The sequence below is a fragment of the Candoia aspera genome, chromosome 1, assembly GCF_035149785.1.
Source record: "Candoia aspera isolate rCanAsp1 chromosome 1, rCanAsp1.hap2, whole genome shotgun sequence".
Lineage (NCBI taxonomy): Eukaryota > Metazoa > Chordata > Lepidosauria > Squamata > Boidae > Candoia > Candoia aspera.
In genome coordinates, this window is record NC_086153.1 from 153,368,746 (window position 1) to 153,387,555 (window position 18,810).

At 42.3% G+C, this 18,810-nt stretch overlaps 1 protein-coding gene across 1 annotated transcript in view; it reads right to left on the reverse strand.

The window, feature by feature from the left end:
- The window catches only part of PAK5 (p21 (RAC1) activated kinase 5), a 139,656-nt gene that overhangs the window by 1,270 nt on the left and 119,576 nt on the right, over window positions 1-18,810 (reverse strand). Inside the window, exons 6-10 of the mRNA XM_063300360.1 lie at window positions 16,250-16,744; window positions 13,135-13,268; window positions 8,330-8,456; window positions 2,600-2,725; window positions 34-168 (exon numbers count right to left, since the gene is read on the reverse strand). Of these exons, the coding sequence (XP_063156430.1) occupies window positions 34-168; window positions 2,600-2,725; window positions 8,330-8,456; window positions 13,135-13,268; window positions 16,250-16,744 (1,017 nt within the window). The remainder of the gene's footprint in view (window positions 1-33; window positions 169-2,599; window positions 2,726-8,329; window positions 8,457-13,134; window positions 13,269-16,249; window positions 16,745-18,810) is intronic.

The following is an 18,810-nucleotide window of genomic DNA, read 5'->3' on the forward strand; positions in this document are numbered from 1 at the left end:
AATGATGAGCAAAGGAAACATGAACATTCCCACCTTGTGTAGGTCCTTCACTCTTGGTGGTATGTTGTCTCGGATTCTGCGCATGGCCTGGAGAGGTGGCTCATTGAAATAAGGTGGTTCCCCATCTATCATTTCTATCACCATGATGCCAAGAGACCAGATGTCCACCTGCAAGATAGATTTGTTTGCAGTGCAAAGAAGCTGCATGAAACTTAACTTTTAACATACAGTATGCTTAATCCTCCTTGCCATTTTGTCCTATTAGTTTTCTTTAAAAAGAGTCATTTGTGGTTGGCATTGCAGGGCTCTGTCCTGAGGACCTGGTGACACACATCTGATTTCAGATTGGCCATACACTTAATTTCAGTAGGTAACACTGCCTTGTTTTTCATCTATAAACATTTTCTACCAATCCGTTATCTCAAAAATCCTGTTTTGGTGAGTTTAACTGTGAAAATAAGCTTATTCTGTTACTGATTGTCCTCACATCTCAAAAGTCCATGTGGTTGGTGTTGGAAGACTTAAGACTTTCTGTGGTAACAAAGACCAACACCAATCAAATCAAACTACCATACAAATTATTTAATGAGAACAGCAGTGATGGACAATTCTCAATGAACCATGGAGAGTATGATTAATTGCTTTCTGTATGCTGCTCTTACTGACGGTGGGTCAGATCTAGAGTTAATTGTATGTAAAATACCACACTGAAACTAGTAAAGCTAAAGTTAATCATAGGCACTTGTGATTTCTATTTTTTAATGCAGGCACTATTCTCAGGGAATACGGAGAAAAATACAATGGAAAATAGTAGTTTATGAGTCTCTTTTGCAATGATTTTCATGTACCAATGATAGTAGTTGTGGAACAGTGAAGTGATGGCACAAATCATGAGTTCACAAAAAACTCTTTGTGGCAAGACTGAAATGTGCCCTGACATCCTGCAACTATTTGTAATGACTAATTACATCAGCTGTTTTGAGGACTCAGAATAGGCCCAAAAATGCAGCAGAGAAAGAGATGGAAATGGGCTCACTGCAAGTGTTCTTATAAATAATGATCTCTACCAGATTCTGTACTCCTTCAACAATCACCTGAAAGCAACCATTACATCAGGTTGCAGCAGAGAGGCACTTCCTATCCTAGAAAACCAGGATATTCAGCTTTTTCTTTCTCTGAGGATTATCATTTCAGCTGTTCCTTTTAAGAACTACTGTGCAATTCTGAGAGCTACTTGCTTGATTCACTGCTTCTCTCATGCTCCCCTTTTTTCTTTTGTGTGATGTTGTTCAGACAGTGGCTGTGTTCATACAACATGCAGACCTTGGTCATGTAAAGACCTAGCAGATGCATTCATACATCATGCTAAGTAAACTTGGTGAGCATTAACCTTGTTTAGGGTTTTTGTGCATGAATGCATGTGTGCAAATCAAGCCCATTTGTTTCTTTATGGTTCAGTGTATTGTATGAAGTCAGGAAATGGTTAATTCAGTAACCAAGTTAAGTGTATTGTGTGAACAGAGGGACAATCTTACTTTTTATCAATGTTATGGAAACTGCTCCAAGAGACTTTTTCTTATTTGTTTTTTATTTATTTATAGCATTGATATGGCTGCTCAGTTCAAACAATGTGACTCTGGATGGTGTACAATAAACTAAAACACAAAATTAACAATTATTAGCAAAAAACAAGAAACAATCATTAACTGCCAATCAGGGACTCAAATTTGTTTTACTTCTCTGGACAGGGACTCCAATCATCCTGACCCAAGTGCCCAAGGAAATAGTCAGATTTTCACTGCCTTTTTTGTGGAGTAGCAATGTTATATGTTAGATGACCATCCATGTCCCTGCATTCTGGACTGTTACTTCCAGATGGTCTTCAAAAGCAGTGCCATTTCAGTAGTCCAGCTAGGAGGTGACCCCCAAATTGCACACCGGCTCTGATTAGGATAGTGCAACCTTGACCAGAACATCTCCAGTCCCAGGATCCAGGGGACCCAAAACCTACAGCCACTTGGTATTGGTAGGGTTGAGCGAAAGCCTGCTCTTCCCCATCCAGACTTCCACAACCTCCAGACATTGGGACAGAACCTTGACAGCCTCACTTGATTGGCCAATGGCAGAGATACATTACTGAGTATCATCAATATAGTGATGATACTGTACCCCATGCTGATCGATGACCTTCCCCAATGGCTTCATGCAGATGTTTAAAATAGGGAGAGGGTGTAGCAACCCCGTGAAGCAGTTCTAGACCAATCCTTCCCAACCAACACTGACTGGAGCCAGCCCTGGAAGGAGGAAGGGAAGTACTGTAACACCCTGCCTCCTACTCATAACCTCCTGAGTCAATCATGAAAAATACCATGGTGGATGGTATTGAAAGTCACCAAGAGGTCAAAGAGGGTCAGCATGGATGCACTACCTCCATCTTGAGCCCACCCAAGGTCACTGAGTAATCAAATCTATGTCAGTAGTATAGAAATATGAAGTCCAAGCTGAAATGCTTCAAATAAATAAATATTCAAAAGGAGATAATTGTTTTCCAAAAGGTAATCTGTGTTGCTGAATGGAACAAGATCGTCACTTCACTCACCTCAGTTCCGTAAGGTAGTCTTGAGATCACTTCAGGTGCCATCCAATATGGGGTTCCAACAAGCGATTTCCTTTTTGGAACATCTTTTGAAACTTGGGCACAGAATCCAAAATCTGAGAGTTTTATCTAAACCATAAATAATACATAATGCATTGCAAAATTAATCAAGTGAGCAGTGAATATTATTCACATTTGTTGAGCAGATGTCCATAATTTGGACTGTACAATATATTCGCATGGGGAGCCTTTTCCCAATGCAGGGCCGGAACTTTGCATCAATTGCAGTGTTTGGCCAACAGCAGATGCATCTACCATTGGAAATGGATGGAGCAAAAGTAACAACTTGGAGGGGTTTTCAGTGCTGGAAAGGACACTCTTTCTTCCTCTCTCTGTGCGACCTCCACCAAGCAGAATAGGAAACAATTGCAAGAAGAATATTTCAGGGATCAAAAATAATGAGATGTCCAGAGAGCTGTATACTACTAAGGGCCAAATGGGATTAGGCAAAGATTATAAAGGTGGTTGGGCTGTAGGTTCCCCACCTAATTAACCACAAATCTCTACTTGAAATTATATCAACAACTCATTTTCTATGATTTCAATAATTTCTGGCTGATGATAAACTTCATTTTGCCAGCTGATCACAATGAAAGCATTGTCTTGCACACCTCTCATGTTCTCTTATCAAGGGACCTTTCTTTTTTCTCTAGTTTGTGGAAAGAATTATTTTGACTGGGATGTTTGCTGCTGCTCCTCTTCAGGCACAATTTAGAGTTTTTTAGAGTAGTTCTAATAGCAGAACTGTCACAAAATTCAGGAAAATGCAAATACCTTATAACTACCTTTTGGTCTGCAAATTGATTCAAGAAGCAAGAATTAAATAAATTTGCATCCGAACACAAACTGAATAAATATTTGTTTCCTTATTAGTTTTACCTGCTGCTGGCTTCAACCAACTAATTCTCAAGAGTTTCTAGTAATAAAATTAAGACGATAAAAACTCAACTGTCCCTAAGTAGCAGTATAAAAATATATGTGGGACTTCTTCAATTTCTTGTATTCTTTGTTGGGTGGGGGGAGGTGATGGCTTTAAATTGCACTAATCAATGAATGTTATACATATATAAAGGTTTGCTTAGTGGAACCACAATGTACCTGAATCAAAAGGCTCCCTTTATCAACTCATGGCAAAAGCAATTGTCCTAACATACATCAAGACCCCTTCCTGTGCCTGCAGGAAGAATAACCATGGGATAATGATTGCGCCTTGAGCCCTGGGACTGAAGTGGATTGGATCAGATTAGCAGCTCATCTATCATGTCAGGATGCAGTCTGAGATCCAGAATGGGGAGCTATCAAAGTAATTAATAAGGAAGCTTTCTAAATGTTTGGATGACGGTGCCTCACATTTTATTTGTGGCCCTGTTTATCTTATTGTGGCATTACTTTTCAGCAAGGATTTCTCATCCCTTTTTCCTGTTCCTAATTCAACATCAGTCAAATAAAAATTAGAAATGATTGTTACTATTTATAAAACCAAAGTCCGGCCAACCATGGCATAAACAAAGGTTCTTTTTATACCATGAAAGGGAGACAAAACAATGGATATTTTTGAATGCCAGATCAATTTCATCAAGGAGCGGAGGATGCTTTTGCCCATCTTTTGCATCTTGAAATATATAAAAGATGGTTTTAAAGAGGGGGGGGCGGGGGAGTCAGATGCTTATACAACTGTTCATGACAAAATGTGCACTGCAGACAATGAGCATAATGAGGCATTGTATGCATAGTATTAAGCAAAGATCAGGGGAAACAAGCCAAAAAGCATTCAAAATGATGGTCCTGCTATTCTCTCTATCTTTTTTTAGTGCAGGTCTAACATCCCCCCTGAATATATGCAATTTGCAAATCAGGATAGATGAATCTGTTTCTCTTTTATTTTTTTATTTGGTGGGGCATTTGTTTCAGTGCATTTCTGCAACGCTTAGCAAATGTTGCAAAAATAATGAAGTCTGTATGAAAATGTGCAAACTAACTGTACACTGCATCGTTGCTGTGTGTGCAGAAAAAGAACGATTTGATGAAAATTGCACTCTTTTGAAGGCTAATCTTGGGCATGAATTTTCCTAGGCTTAACAGTCAGAGAAGGGCCACTGCTACTTTCATGCCTAGATCTGACACTAGATTTGTTGACTAGCCTTCCATAGCCTTTCATGCTAACAAAAAAAGAAGAGATCCATTACTCAAATTTAAATTGATATCAAGGAAGTTTTGCATTTATTTAATACATTTGGATTCTGTAAAGTTTATATTTTTGTAGAAAGTTGAGAAGCTATTAGGTAATAGAGTCAATCTTTTTAAATTACTAAGCAAATAAGTGTTTGGAATGCCAAAATATCCCCAGAACCTTATGTTGTTGTGTAGAACTATGAGCAAATTTTACTTTTTCTGAAATACTTAAGAATCTAGCCTAGTGTTTCAAACTGTTCCTTCATACAATCACCAAAATGACTAACCTATATCTGTTCGCTTGGGTGTTAGACATACTGGAGCATGGTCTACATTTATTTTTCCATGCTTTGGATCAAGGTCAAAGTCACCCCGGACTTGGTTTTCTTGTTGGAGCAGTGGCAATGTGATTGAAGGGAGAGTTACAGCTGTCCCCTTTGTCATGGTCAGACCATACCCTGGTGGCCCTGAGATTCTCTTATCCCACCCCCCTCCGCAGGGAGGCAGGACCCATTTGATTAGTCCGCCCCCGGCAACTGATGGACTGGTAGGGTTTCAGAGGGAGCTGGGGGTTATACCCGGTGATCTGCACGGTCCAGCGGAGGCCCTAGCTGCAGCCTGGAATAGGGAGGTGGCCAGGGCCTTGGACAGGATTGCTCCTGTGCGGCCTCTCTTGTCCCATCGAACCCGGAACTCCCCGTGGTTTATGGAAGAGTTGAGGGTTCTGAAGAGGGTTAAGAGACTCCTAGAGCGCTGCTGGAGGAAGACAAAGACTGAATTCAACCGAACACAGGTAAGAGCCGCTATTAAGGCCTACCTTGTGGCGATAAAAGCGGCGAAACGTCAATACTTCACCGCTCTTATTGTGTCCGCAGACTGCCGCCCGACGGCCCTGTTTAAGATCACTCAATCCCTTTTGGGGAAGGTGGGCTCAGTGACCCACCTACAGGGCTGTACAGAGGAATTTGCTGAGCATCTGCAGGACAAAATCGCTTGGATCCGCTCCAAGTTGGACTCCAGGAGTGAGGCTTCATCTGAAGAGATACCAGGGGAACGGACTTACCCAGTTATCTGGGAGCAGTTTGATCCTGTTGGACCTGAGGAAGTGGACAGGATCCTACGGATAGTAAATCCCACCACATGCCATCTATACCCATGCCCCTCCTGGCTAGTAAAAGCAGCCCTGGACGTGACATGTGGTTGGGTCCAGCTGATGGTCAATACGTCATTGGGAGAGGGGGTGTTTCCAGCTACCTTTAAAGAGGCGTTGGTGCACCCCCTCAAGACACCATCGCTGGACCCTACTGTTCTGGACAATTTTTGTCCAGTCTCCCACCTCTCCTTTTTGGGGAAGGTGGTTGAGAAAGTGGTGGCGCTGCAGTTCCAGAGGGTCCTGCAGGAAACGGATTGTCTAGACCACTTTCAGTCAGGTTTCAGGCCCGGTTATGGGATGGAAATGCCATTGGTTGCACTTATGGATGATCTCTGGCGGGAGTGGGATAGAGGCAGTGCATCCATTCTTGCTCTCCTTGATCTCTCAGCAGCTTTTGATACCATCGACCATGGTATCCTTTTGGGGTGGCTCAGGGAGTTGGGGTTGGGTGGCGTAGTTTTATGCTGGTTCACCTCCTTCCTCCAGGGCCGATCCCAGTTGGTGTTGATAGGGGAGGAGAGATCGGTCCCACGGCCCCTTCTTTGTGGGGTGCCACAGGGATCCGTACTCTCCCCTCTCCTTTTTAACATCTACGTGAAACCGCTGGGCGAGATCATCCATCACCATGGGATGAGGTATCATCAGTATGCTGATGATACTCAATTCTATATCTCCATCCCGGGTGAAGTAAGTGATGCCGTGACTACCCTCTCCAAGTGTCTGGGGCTGTGGGGGCCTGGATGGGGAACAACAGGCTTCAACTGAACCCTGGTAAGACTGAGTGGCTGTGGGTTAATGGTTCTTCTGTATCTGGGACATTAACATCTCTGGTTCTGGATGGGGTTGCACTGCCCCAGACAGACCTGGTGCGTAACTTGGGGGTCCTCCTGGACTCATGGCTCCTGCTCAAAGAGCAGGTGGCAGCTGTGGCCAGGAGAGCCTTTGTGCAGCTACATGCTGTGCACCAGTTACGCCCCTTCCTGGATCGGGAGGCCCTTCGAACAGTCACTCATGCCCTTGTTATCTCTCATATAGGCTGTTGCAATGTGCTCTTCATGGGGCTACCCTTGAAAAAGTATCCGGAAGCTCCAGCTGGTCCAGAATGCAGCTGCGCGAGCTGTTTTTGGTGCCCCCAGAAGGGCACATGTAACACCACTGCTGCGCGAGCTGCATTGGGTACCAGTTTGCTTCTGGGTCCAATTCAAGGTGTTGGTTATTACCTTTAAAGCCCTACATGGCATGGGGCCAGGTTACCTGAGGGACCGCCTCTTCCCCATTACATCAACCCTTCCCACCCGATTGTGCAGAGAGGGCATGCTGCAGACCCCGTCTGTAAGAGAATTCCATCTGGCGGGGTCCAGGAAGTGGGCCTTCTCTGCAGTAGCTCCCGCCCTGTGGAACATGCTCCCCCCGGAGGTGAGATTGGCCCCATCGCTCCTGGCCTTTCGGAGGAGTCTGAAGACCTGGTTCTGCCGCCTCGCTTGGGGTGGAAAGGGGAATAGATCTACATGGGGATGGTTGCTAGAGACCACTCCTCCCACACTTGGACTGTTTTAGATTCTTCGCCACCTGGATTCTTTATTTTTACCTTTATTTATATTATTTATATTGTATTTTTATACTGTGAATTTTATGGTTGTTGTTTTTAATTGATAGTTGTAAACCGCCCAGAGTCCCCCGATGGGAGGAGATGGGTGGGGACAAATTAGATAAATAAAAATAAAAATGTGTTTGCTGTAGGTTGTGTGGATCTAATCCTACCAATAATTCCATGCTTTTTCACTGTTTACATGGGTAATTGCTGGGAGGTGGTAACAGAGGTGATGGAAAAAATCTTTGTGATGACCCAATAACTCATTTCCTAACTTCCAGATCTAGGAAATTTAGTGACCCAATTCACAAACTCATACTCATGAAACTATTTTACAACTGTGTGAACAACTTCAAAATCTATAGATGGTTCTTGTGTCTATATTGCAGTTTTATAATTTCTTCTAAAACATTTTGTGTTAACTTTTCTCCAGCAATCAGGAGAGAAGGCTTTAGTGCCAAACGACTGCAGGTGATGTTGATGCTGTTGATGCTTTTCAGATGTCTTTTACCAGCCCTAACCCTTCCACAAAAGCCACAGGGACCTCCCGAATGCTAGCCCTGTAAATGAACACAACCCATTGCATACCAAATGGCTTCTTCTTTCTGCATGGGATCAGTGTAACTTCTGGCTGATACTGTACTTTGAGAGATGATTTCCACCCTGCTCCTTGTAGTCATGTTAAGTTTGTTCATTATCCCTTTTTTGTGATCCCAATTAAAAAAAATCAAGGCCAGAGAAAGTGACAAATACTTACCCGCCCATCACTAGTGAGGAGTATAGAGTCACTCTTTATATCCCTGTGAATAACTCCTTGATTGTGAAGGTAGGACAATGCTCTTAGGACAGACAGACAAACAGTAGCAATCTGTTCTTCATTCATTCTGGAATTTGGCAGGCAATATAGGAAAAGAAATGTTGCCATACGATTACTGCTGGGGATATTTTTTCCCCCAAACATCATTACACAAGATAATATTAACTAAAAACATTTTTATAAAGTTTCAAAATAAATAGCAAAAAATAAATAACTCAATCAACCTTTTTTTTCCCTGAAGGATATTTTACAGAATAGGAAGTACATTATTACTGTTTTCAAAAAGCCTATTTCTATACTCATAAACCCAGGAGATGGTGAAAGAAAGATGTAAAGAGATGTATGTTCATGTATGCTATTATTTAGGGAACTCTGCAGAAGACATAGATATTTTTGAAAGCAGGTCTTCATTTACCTTCTGGGGGTAAGGTCCTTCTTAGATGAAAGCTTACAGAACGGTTCTAATCTTTTTGGACGACTGTCTAACAGAGCTATCCTTCTACCAGTGGTAAGAAAGTCGACTAATAGAAGAGCTACTATGCGTTTCCTGGATGCCCCTGAGACGGGGACAGAATGCAGCTCCATAATAACATGGTCCCACTTCCAGAAGGGATCCAAATGGGCCATTCTTGGAGTTGGGTACAGGCAACACGGGACTTAATTGATTCTAAGTCCTTCTCCTAAGAGTGGCCTAGATCATATCCCTCTCTCCCTATCTGTCTCACAGAAGGAACTTCGACAGAATCTGAAGAACTGACTCTCTTTTCTTGTCCTGTTCTCTACCATCTTCCACTTGTCCCCCACTCCCAATTCAGATTCACTTAGAAAGGATTACATGGTCATCTGATTCAAGTATAATTAATTAAGGGTATGGACTGGGATTTCCATCAATTATTATATGAGAATGAATTTCCACTAGTTAGGATTACTAAATTAAATTTTGCTTGGTATTTGCTTGAGCCAAATTTACATGGCAGAAAAATATCCTACCTTCAGACTCAAGAAGCCTTATTTCAGACAGCATTAACTGCTACGTGAAGTAGAACACAGTCAGCATTTAGTTTTGCACTTGGCTGAATCTTGTGATCCTCTTTGAGCAAAAAATGAGCACAAAAATAGCACTGAAGAAGGCATACATTAGGTGGAAATATTTGCAAAAATGTATGTATTAAGGAAAATTGTGTACAAAATGTATCTAAATTTTCCTGCGCATAAAATTTTGTCAGAGCAAACAGATTGGCCATTCATACTTGGGACATAGGAAGTTGCCTAATAGCATTATTCTGTCTAGCAAAGCAGGCTCAGCTTTGGCTGGCAGAGATTTTCCAGGTGTTGTGAAAGGCCTTGCCCATTACCTACTTTCTTAAAAGAAACTGAATGTGGGGGCTTCCAAATACACACCCACCTCTTCTGTAACAAACTCTCTAGTTGGATGGGGCTCCTGAGAACTTGGGTCTTTCCTCCTCTCATCTGCACATGCAAACTTACTGAGATGAATGACTGAAGGGCACTTATGGAGACAAAACTGGCCTGGCAGATGCAGCAATGACAGCTTGAGGTCACAAGGACACTGTACCCCTAAAAATGGGATGGGGAGTAGACCATGCCCAGTTGGAGCATAAGCATTAGAGACTCCCACTTGGAATGGTTAATCGTCTAATGCAATTCCGTTCATGAACAGCCCACCCAATAGGATTAACATTTCATCTCCCAGCAACATGCTGCTTATGCAAAAGTTGCAAACACTTTGATCAGATCTTCCAGGAAGGTCTTGTAATGTTCAAACAGCGATTAAGGAGCGCATCTAATGAATCCAACCCTAATGACAGCATTTAAGGAAGAGTTTTCTGCAAACATCTGTTGGCAATTATATGCCTGCCAAAATATTGGCCTGGTGACTAACATTTCAGAAAATAGCCCTTAATGAAAGCAATGGGAATTTTTAATATGTGGGCCGAAACCAATCTTAAAAATAACTCTGGTTCCACAAATAAAAGTCATAAAGTAAATGAGAGAATGCCCCCATTTTTAGAACAAAGCAATTTGCTATTCAAAACTCAGTATGCAGACTTCCAAATTAAACAAAACTATTTCTCAGGCAGGTGTTCAAAGGAACCCAAGGAAGAATTCCCACTGTGTTATAGAGATTTTAAATAGTATGAAAGCGAGTAGATTAATTAATTAAATACTGTACAAAAAGGAACATATCAAAAAGAGCATTCATATCAGGGCTGGACAATCTGTAGGCTTGGGCCTAAACACAGTTTTGTCTATCAAGTGTTTACTGCTTTGATTGTGGAGCTCTGTGAAATGATGAATGTCTGCCTGGTGTTATCTAAGCACACAAGGATAGGAAGCTGATCCCTGGCTTGGAGCAGTGCATGCCCATTCATAGGTCAGCGCCCATTAAATGTGTTTAGCCAGCTTTTTCAACCAGTGTGATGGTGTGCCTCTCAGGCTTCATGGCAGCGGTTGGGGGCAGAGCTAAAGATGGGAGAACTTCTCATCTCACAACCCATACTCTCTTACGTGTGTACTCCAGACATAGTATATTCATAGGAGCCCATGCCCATCTTTCTTATGCACCCTTCTCATTTAGACATAGGATCTGTGCCTCTCTGTGCTCTGACAGCCCTGCTGCTTCTTACCTACATACAAGGAGGAATATGGAGCCATTATGGTCCCAGTTTTTGTCTCTTCCTCCATGGCAAGATCAGATCTTTGAGGACACTGGGAAAGGGGAGCCTCTTGGGCTGATGGGGAGTCCCTGTGGGCTGAAAAGAGAAACGGAGCCAAAGGGCACCAAGTCTTTCAGAAGCAAAGCCTGCTTACTTCTGAGCAGAGTATGTATACATGGGAGGGAAAGTCAACGTCCGTCCTTTAGGCTGATCCTCTAACTATCCCTAATTCAGTTTCATGTACACCACCATAGAGGCAATAAACATACCCTATTGGTCACAGGTAAAAATCTTGAAGTTTACCTTACAAGTTGCAGCTGGGTTATTTTGTGTTGAAAAGCACTCAGTATACTGGATAGAAAGCCACGGACTGATTGGAGCTGTTTACATTACATTCAGGTTACATTTTTCAACTGGGACATTTTTAACAGAGGGTGAGTATAAGTGTTTTTTCCCAATTTCAATTGTAATGTTCCAGACCGTGTCTAGATCTGATGATGCCACTAGCCCTACTCAGGCATTCAAAGAACATGGGTAAGCATAAAATGGGAAGAGTATCTGGGGTGGTTGTGCTTGATCTGCTACAACAGCACTGTGAATGCTAGCTCTGTTTCTGGTCTTCCAACAAAAGGAGTTTTGGGCAAGTTCGCTGAAACATACTGTTAAGTTCTCCCTGCAGTCAGGAACCCAACCGTTGATAATTCCTGATAGAGAGGCCTATAAGAAGGTTCCCTTTCCCACTCAAAACAGGGAATTGTGTGTGTGTGTGGGGGGAGAGGAGACAGTGAAGCTGGCCTGCTTTACCCTACACACTCACATGTGTATCTGTGTGATCCTGTTGGGCTTCCCTGTTTCTGCCTGGCCTCTAAACTTTCCTAGCCTACTGAGACTTTTAGGATGGTTTTAGAATAGGATTGATTTCAAAATGGGAAATATAGGGCAGGTGGGAAGTTAAACTACTGCGACCATACGTCCTTTATTATGGAAAGCTGTCCTTTAGATTTATTTATTTATTTGGTTTTGCTCTTGAAAGCAAAGTTATAAACATAACCTGGAGTCTGTGAGTTCTAGTCCCACCTTAGGCACGAAAGCCGGCTGGGTGACCTTGGGCCAGTCCCTCTCTCAGCCCAACCCACCTCACAGGGGAAAATAGGAGGAAGGAGTATTAGGTATGTTCGCTGCCTTGAGTTATTTATAAAAATAATAAAGGCGGGATAGTAAGTAAGTAAGTAAGTAAGTAAATAAATAAATAAATAAAATAAACCATTAATTTTTTTGTGTCCTTATGAACCTCTTTCAGACTGGCCCCTATTTTAGGGTTGTCCTTTATTTTTTCTAAGAAAATATGGTCACTGTAATCTAGACAGTATTTTGTTGGGAAAAGAAAGAGACCACCTAAAAAAGTGGAAACTATTTTAACTAATTACTGGGCTATAGGTTGGTTATGAAACATACAGGAAGTTTTCAACTATATTATGCCTTTATCCTCTAAAGCATGCCAAGGAGCTTCATTTATGCATTTAGCAGCAGATTATATTATCATTGTTGTTGTTGTTGTTATTCAACAGAGAAAAGGATGGGCTTGAGAACGATTCAGGATAATTTCCTGCAGCAGAAGAATGGAAATTAAACCTGTCAGATGAGCATACACTTCTCCTTCATTATGTTACAGTTTTATCTGTCGATACTGGTGCAAAATACGTTTAGTAACTTCCAAGGTTGCCATAGAAACAGTCAAGAGAATCAGTGTGAATAAGCAAAATGGGAGATGCCCAAATCTTTCTTCTCTTCCTCCTCCTCCTTTGTTCCTGTTGTTGCAAAGGATGAAAGAATGAACGAAAGGGGCTTTTTTTTTTTGCCCTGCCTTGGGAGAATCCCCTTTGCATGAGAAGTCAGTGGGGATTTGGAGGCTGGCACAAGGCTCTGCCTGGGAGAGTTCTATTCATTTCAGCAGACAGGCCTCTGTTTCGGCTCCCTCATCTTACCGGTAGGGCACTGGCAATATTCCCTTGGCAGTGGTTCTCTGCCAAGATCAGATGGCAGGACTTGCACGCAGAACAGGCTTACCGTGTATGAGTCACTATATCTGTCAAAGCACCACCTTCCAGAAACTCCATCACAACCCACAGCTCGTCTCCCACCAAGTAACTGTTGTACATGTCGACCACATTTTCATGGTGATAGTCTCTCATGATAACAACCTAGAAGAAGAGCAAAGGCCAGCAGTGCATCTTAGGAGAGGGGCTTCTTTTCTTTCCTACTAATTTATGCCAAATGAGAGAGAATGGTCAGTCCTGTCATTCATATTTGGATACTAATTCTCAGTACAGTAATGCCAAACTCAAACTGGCTAGAAATGAGATTCCTGGGTGGAAATGAGCGTAGGCAGAAGCATGGTTGGATCCTTCCCTTCCTCCATAAATAGAAGTGAGTATCAGTCTGGTAAAAACAAGGTGCAGGGGTTCCCCTACCTGTACAGTGTGTGTAAAACTGTAATTTAGGGCAGGCATGATCCCTCATGCAGGAAAAAGGAAAACTGGAGAAGCAGCCTTGTCAACAGCTCTGGATGATAATGGGATCTTTACATTTGTTGGCCAAATGAGCAGGAATAGCTTGCTGCACTGATCCTCTTGCATTTGAACAAGTGGGCTTTGGGAAAAAGGCTGATCTATATTAGTGTCTGGCAGTGTATAGCACTGTTTTGCTGAACAAGCTGATCTCATCTGAGCAACACCCTACAACCATGACAATCCTGTGTTCTGATGCGAACAACGGTTTTCTGTTAGTCCTGCAGCACAGGTATGCTTTGGAAGAGATGTTCAGAGGAAGGATGCTGCCCAGGGCCCAGCAAACAATTCATCTGCAAAGGGTCCCACTGGGGCACGGATATCTGTCCTTGACATCTTTCAGGTAGGTCTGAAACTCTGGAGAGCTCAGCACAGCGGTTCACTAATGATGGGTCTACCTGTGTACGCACCTTTCCAAGAGAAAGAACTGAATGTTTCCAAGGGGGAAAATGGCACAACTGAAGCTAGTTTTCAGCTCTGAAAATGGCAGCTACAACCTGAGTCAGATCTATGTGTAGGAGGCATCAGGGCTGGGCAGATCTTTGTGTCATCAAACAGCTGATGCCAACTAAAATTTGCATCCCAAATCCCATGATTCTTTTTTTTAAAATTTAATATAAATCATGGTTATTTGTAATTACATTTGTCCAGTTTGGATGTCATGCAAACTGTTGTTCCTTTAAACCAGAAACAGGAAGAGAACATGAGCATGCTTCAAAAGAGAACAAAGGAGGATGCGCTTCACAATTAGAATTAAGAAAATTATGCTCATTTGGAACATTCCAAACTCCAAATAGCCATTTCAAGTGTTCCAAGAATTGTGTCCCAATCTCAGAAAAAAGTACAAAGAAACAAAGTCTTTTCAAGCAATACTGTTTTGAATGTTCCAATTCACATAAATGGCATGTTGCTTTCTGGATTGTGACTAGTGTGGCTTCTTTTCAAATTCTTCCAGCAATAGCAATTTTTTTGAAACAGGTGTTTTTCTGCTGCTACTACAAGGACTGCTTATGTTTGCTGAATATTGCTGTCCGAGAACTGGCCAAGTGCAGAATTGCACTTATGCATTAAAAACAAAAGTCACAACCTTGTAACTATATTGATGCTGTTATATTGTTCATGGGTTGTGTTGAAATGACCGCACAACACTTCTTCTCTTTCTGTCTGTTCAGAACGCTCCAGATCTGATGCTATTGTTGTATTATTAGATTGGTATGAATGGTACTGACAACTGCTTTCTGTAAGCTCTTTGTAAAATTTGTAGTTATATCTATGTCTGAATCTTTATCAGTTTTGAAAAGCTGGGACTCAATATGTATGTGTCTTCACGGGAAGACAGCAGCATGTTCCAGTTGGCCAAACCAAGACATGTTGCCTTCTATATATGTGATCACCCTTTTCTTCCAACCCCATAAGCTAATGTGTTTGCTGTAATATTGTGTGAAGCTAAGGAATCCTGGATAGTACTAATTAGAGTTCATGTTTATTCTTCTGTAATCAGCCAATAGGAAAAACAAAAACAAAACAGAGTAATTACTACTCTAGAAATCCTGCTAAAACCAGGGTGTGAAATTAAGCTCTATCCATGTCTGAGCTGAAACTGATACTTCAACTTATTTGACTTCTTTCATTAATTTAAATCAATGCCATCAATATGATTAATCCTTCTCTACTTAATAAGATTCTATTCTGTACCATGGAGAATTATGCTTTGATGGCAAGTGCTTGGCTTTTCATTTTAAATGATATTCCTGAAGGTATCAAGTTTACATTTTGCTGCAGTTATTAGAATGAATGGATGGAGTCTGCTCTGAGGGTGTGGGCCAATTCTAAACAAAATAAACACATAACTGTATGCATTTAATGGATCTTCTGTTAAAGTGAGAATATACCCATCTTCTGGGATACTTCAATATCTCAATTTTTATTTTATCACTGCTTTTCAAGGCAATTAATATGATTCTCCCCATTTTCATTTTATTCTGTCAGGGATCACCCAAACCAAAAACCTTTTGTTACCAGCATCAAAAGCAAACTGCTGACCCAATGTTCATCATGTAGGAAATTGACTGGCTTGTGTGCTGAATTTTAGTTTAATGCTAATCATGGGACAATGTCATGAATTGAACCTGAGAGCATTTGGCTGGTTTAAGGGTGCTAGCTTAAAAAAGTTCGTTGTTTCCAGCTTCCTACACCTGCCACCCACAGTTCATTTCCCCACTAGCAATTTATAGCATCTTCTTGAGTCATCCAATCATTGCTGTGCTGCAGTAACAGTAATGAGGACAGCTTTTATACCTCATCAGCGATGACTGGGCGATGTGACAAAGATGCCATATGTCATTGGTGGGGAAAGGGCCCTGGGGCCTGCCCTATAGAAGGGCTGGCCCTGCTCCCCAAAACTCTGCAAGGAAAGTAAGGCTGAGAGATAGTGACTGATCAGGGAACTCTGCACCTGAGTGAAAAAAAAGTGAGCCCAGGTTTTCCTGGTTTATACTTAACAGTCTAACCAGTATATAGCATTAACGTCTCTCTGTTGAAACCCCTCAAATTAAGACATATGGAAAGAAATCAAGGGCATGAAAGAATCTTCGGATGGTTCCGAAAGCACCTACCTCATTGAAGAGCAATTCCCTTCTTTGCTGTTTCCTGAGGTCCATCTTTTTCACAGCCACTTGCCTCCCTGTGTGCTTCTCTGTGGCGATGCAAACAATACCAGTGGAGCCTTCCCCAATTTTGATAAAGTTGTCCAAGTATTCTCGAGGATCCCCGGGGCTCACCACCAGTTGCAAAGCTGCTCGGAACTGCTCATGTGATACCCTTGAGGGTTGTTGATCTGAGGATGAGCCCCAACTTGGCGGAGGATAACTACTTGAAGTGATGCTGGGGGAGCTTGGATAAGAAGCTGTAGAAGTATAATGTGAGCTTGGCTGCAGAGAAGGCTGGTGGTTAAAGTGAGAGAATTTGTGATAGATAGCTGAGTACTGATAGCCACTGCTTGAATAGGTGGCTTTGCACTGACTCTGAGGTAGCTTCGTTGGGCCTCGAGGATAAGTGTCTGATCCAGAAAGGGGTGGACTTACTACCATCTGTGCTCGATCGTAATCCAGCTGTGGAAAGAGGGACATCAAAAAGTTACCTTTGTTTCTGGTACAACCATGTGTTCCTGAACTAACAAGGGGTGAACACATTTGCTCTTGTGTCACCATCACTGATAAGGGACATCAGACCACCTACTAGTTGCCTAGATGCCGCTAGAATCACACACTGGTTCTAAAGGAATCTTGTTCAATTAGCACAATGTTTCCCCTTTCCAGAAAGGCTTTCTTGCTGTCTTCTCAAGCAGGGCAGAAGACATTGCTCAAGGGTTAGGAGGGAAACAACTGACTCCAACAGGACTGGCTTTCAAAGCAGGAATCCAAATCTTCTGATTGCCAAATCTAGGCAGCCTGCAAGCAACCGTCTTTTAGGAGCAGGGTGTCATGGCCCACCAATATAACAAATGGTTTGCTTGAAGAAGATTCTAGGCCCTAAACCCAGCCTTTCTAATGAATAGGATATTGTTTAAGAGGAAAATTCCTTGCCTCAATCTTTGGAGAGCTGCTGATAGAGCAGACAGCTCTTAATCAGATTTTCAACAGAGCTGATTCACGTGGAGGTCCTGTCTGGTTTCTTTTCCAAGATGCATAACCTCAGACTCCAGTCAAGTCAAGAAGACTTTTCAACCAGAGCAGAAAATGTCTGCTCCTGAGCTGAAGAGCTATGAGGTATTTGAGGGCACACTTAAAGAAGGGAACAGGAGGCAGATGTCATGAGCACTGATGGTGAACAGGAAGGGGCCACTATCCAGGGGCAAAAACGCATGCGTAATAGAGAGAATTTGAGCTGTCATTCAAAGAGACACAGAACAGACCCGCCTTGACTTTTGGGGGTTTACCTGTCTGGGTTTTCCCACGCTTCTTCAGTTTGGTAGGATTTTCTGTCTACTATAGCAATAATAAAGCACTAGAGACTTCTTCCTTGTCTCGGCGTGATTCTTGCTTAGTCAGGACAGCAGGTTTAAATAAGTATGGAGCCAGGATCAAAAGTGGACAAGTTCAGGGCAAAAATCTTTTTTTAGTTTGAATATGACATTGTCATGAAATGCTTAGTTTTCATTATATCAAATACATTATTAGCTTTAAAACAACCTGTGGCCCCTCATCTCCATTTTTGCTTGCTGATGAAGCCCTTTAATATCATGTTTCCAAAGTCTAGCAACAAAATTCAGATTTGGGGTAGCCTGATTTTTCTTCCCCCTCCCCAATGATGCTACTGACAGTAGGTGTCCTTAGCCTCTTTATGTCCTGCTACACTATGACACCTCTCTCCTCAGAGGCTATAATAGCAACCGACACACACACCCATTGCCCACCACTTCTTCCAATGGGGAAAATGCTTCAAAACATGCTTCTGAATTTGGGTACTAAATTGTATCACTGGGTTTCAGCAGCCTGGGAGGATGTGCTCCAGAGGCCTCATGACCTTGACATGGGGATAAGATGGTGCTCACTGCTCTCTTCCACAGGTTTTAGAATACAGGTCCCACCTAGTTGCAAGGGATCCTGCAGAGACAAGGGTCCAGTTTCTCTCAACTGGACTTTACTGGAAGAGCTTTCTTGGTATCATGGCCCAGTAGAAAGGCGGGCAGAGCAGAGGTTCTGTTAGGTTATTGCCAAGCAACGGAGTAAACATTCCGGTGAGTGGCAGTTGGCTGCAGCCTATATAAGCGGCTTGGCTACCCTGTTCTCTTGGCTGGAAACAACGTCTAGCTCAGGTGCGGTCCCTCTGCAGGTGTGAAACTTTAGACCCGGCTCTTGAACCTTGGACCAACTTTAGACTTTGCAGGCAAGCCTTGGCTTTGTTTGGCATTCCTGAGTACATTGCTAACTCTGTTACCGGAAAATAAACAATGGGAAAGTATGTGGCTGAAAGGATTGAGATTTACAGTTATAATTTTAAAGAGAATTTTTATAAAATGCTGTGCCATTGGTATATGTCACCAGAGAAATTGTCTAGAATATATAAAGGCACTTCACATTTATGTTGAAAATGTGAACAAGAAGGGACATTTTATCATGTTTGGTGGATGTGTAAAAAACCTAGAAAATTCTGGATTCAAATATATACACTGATT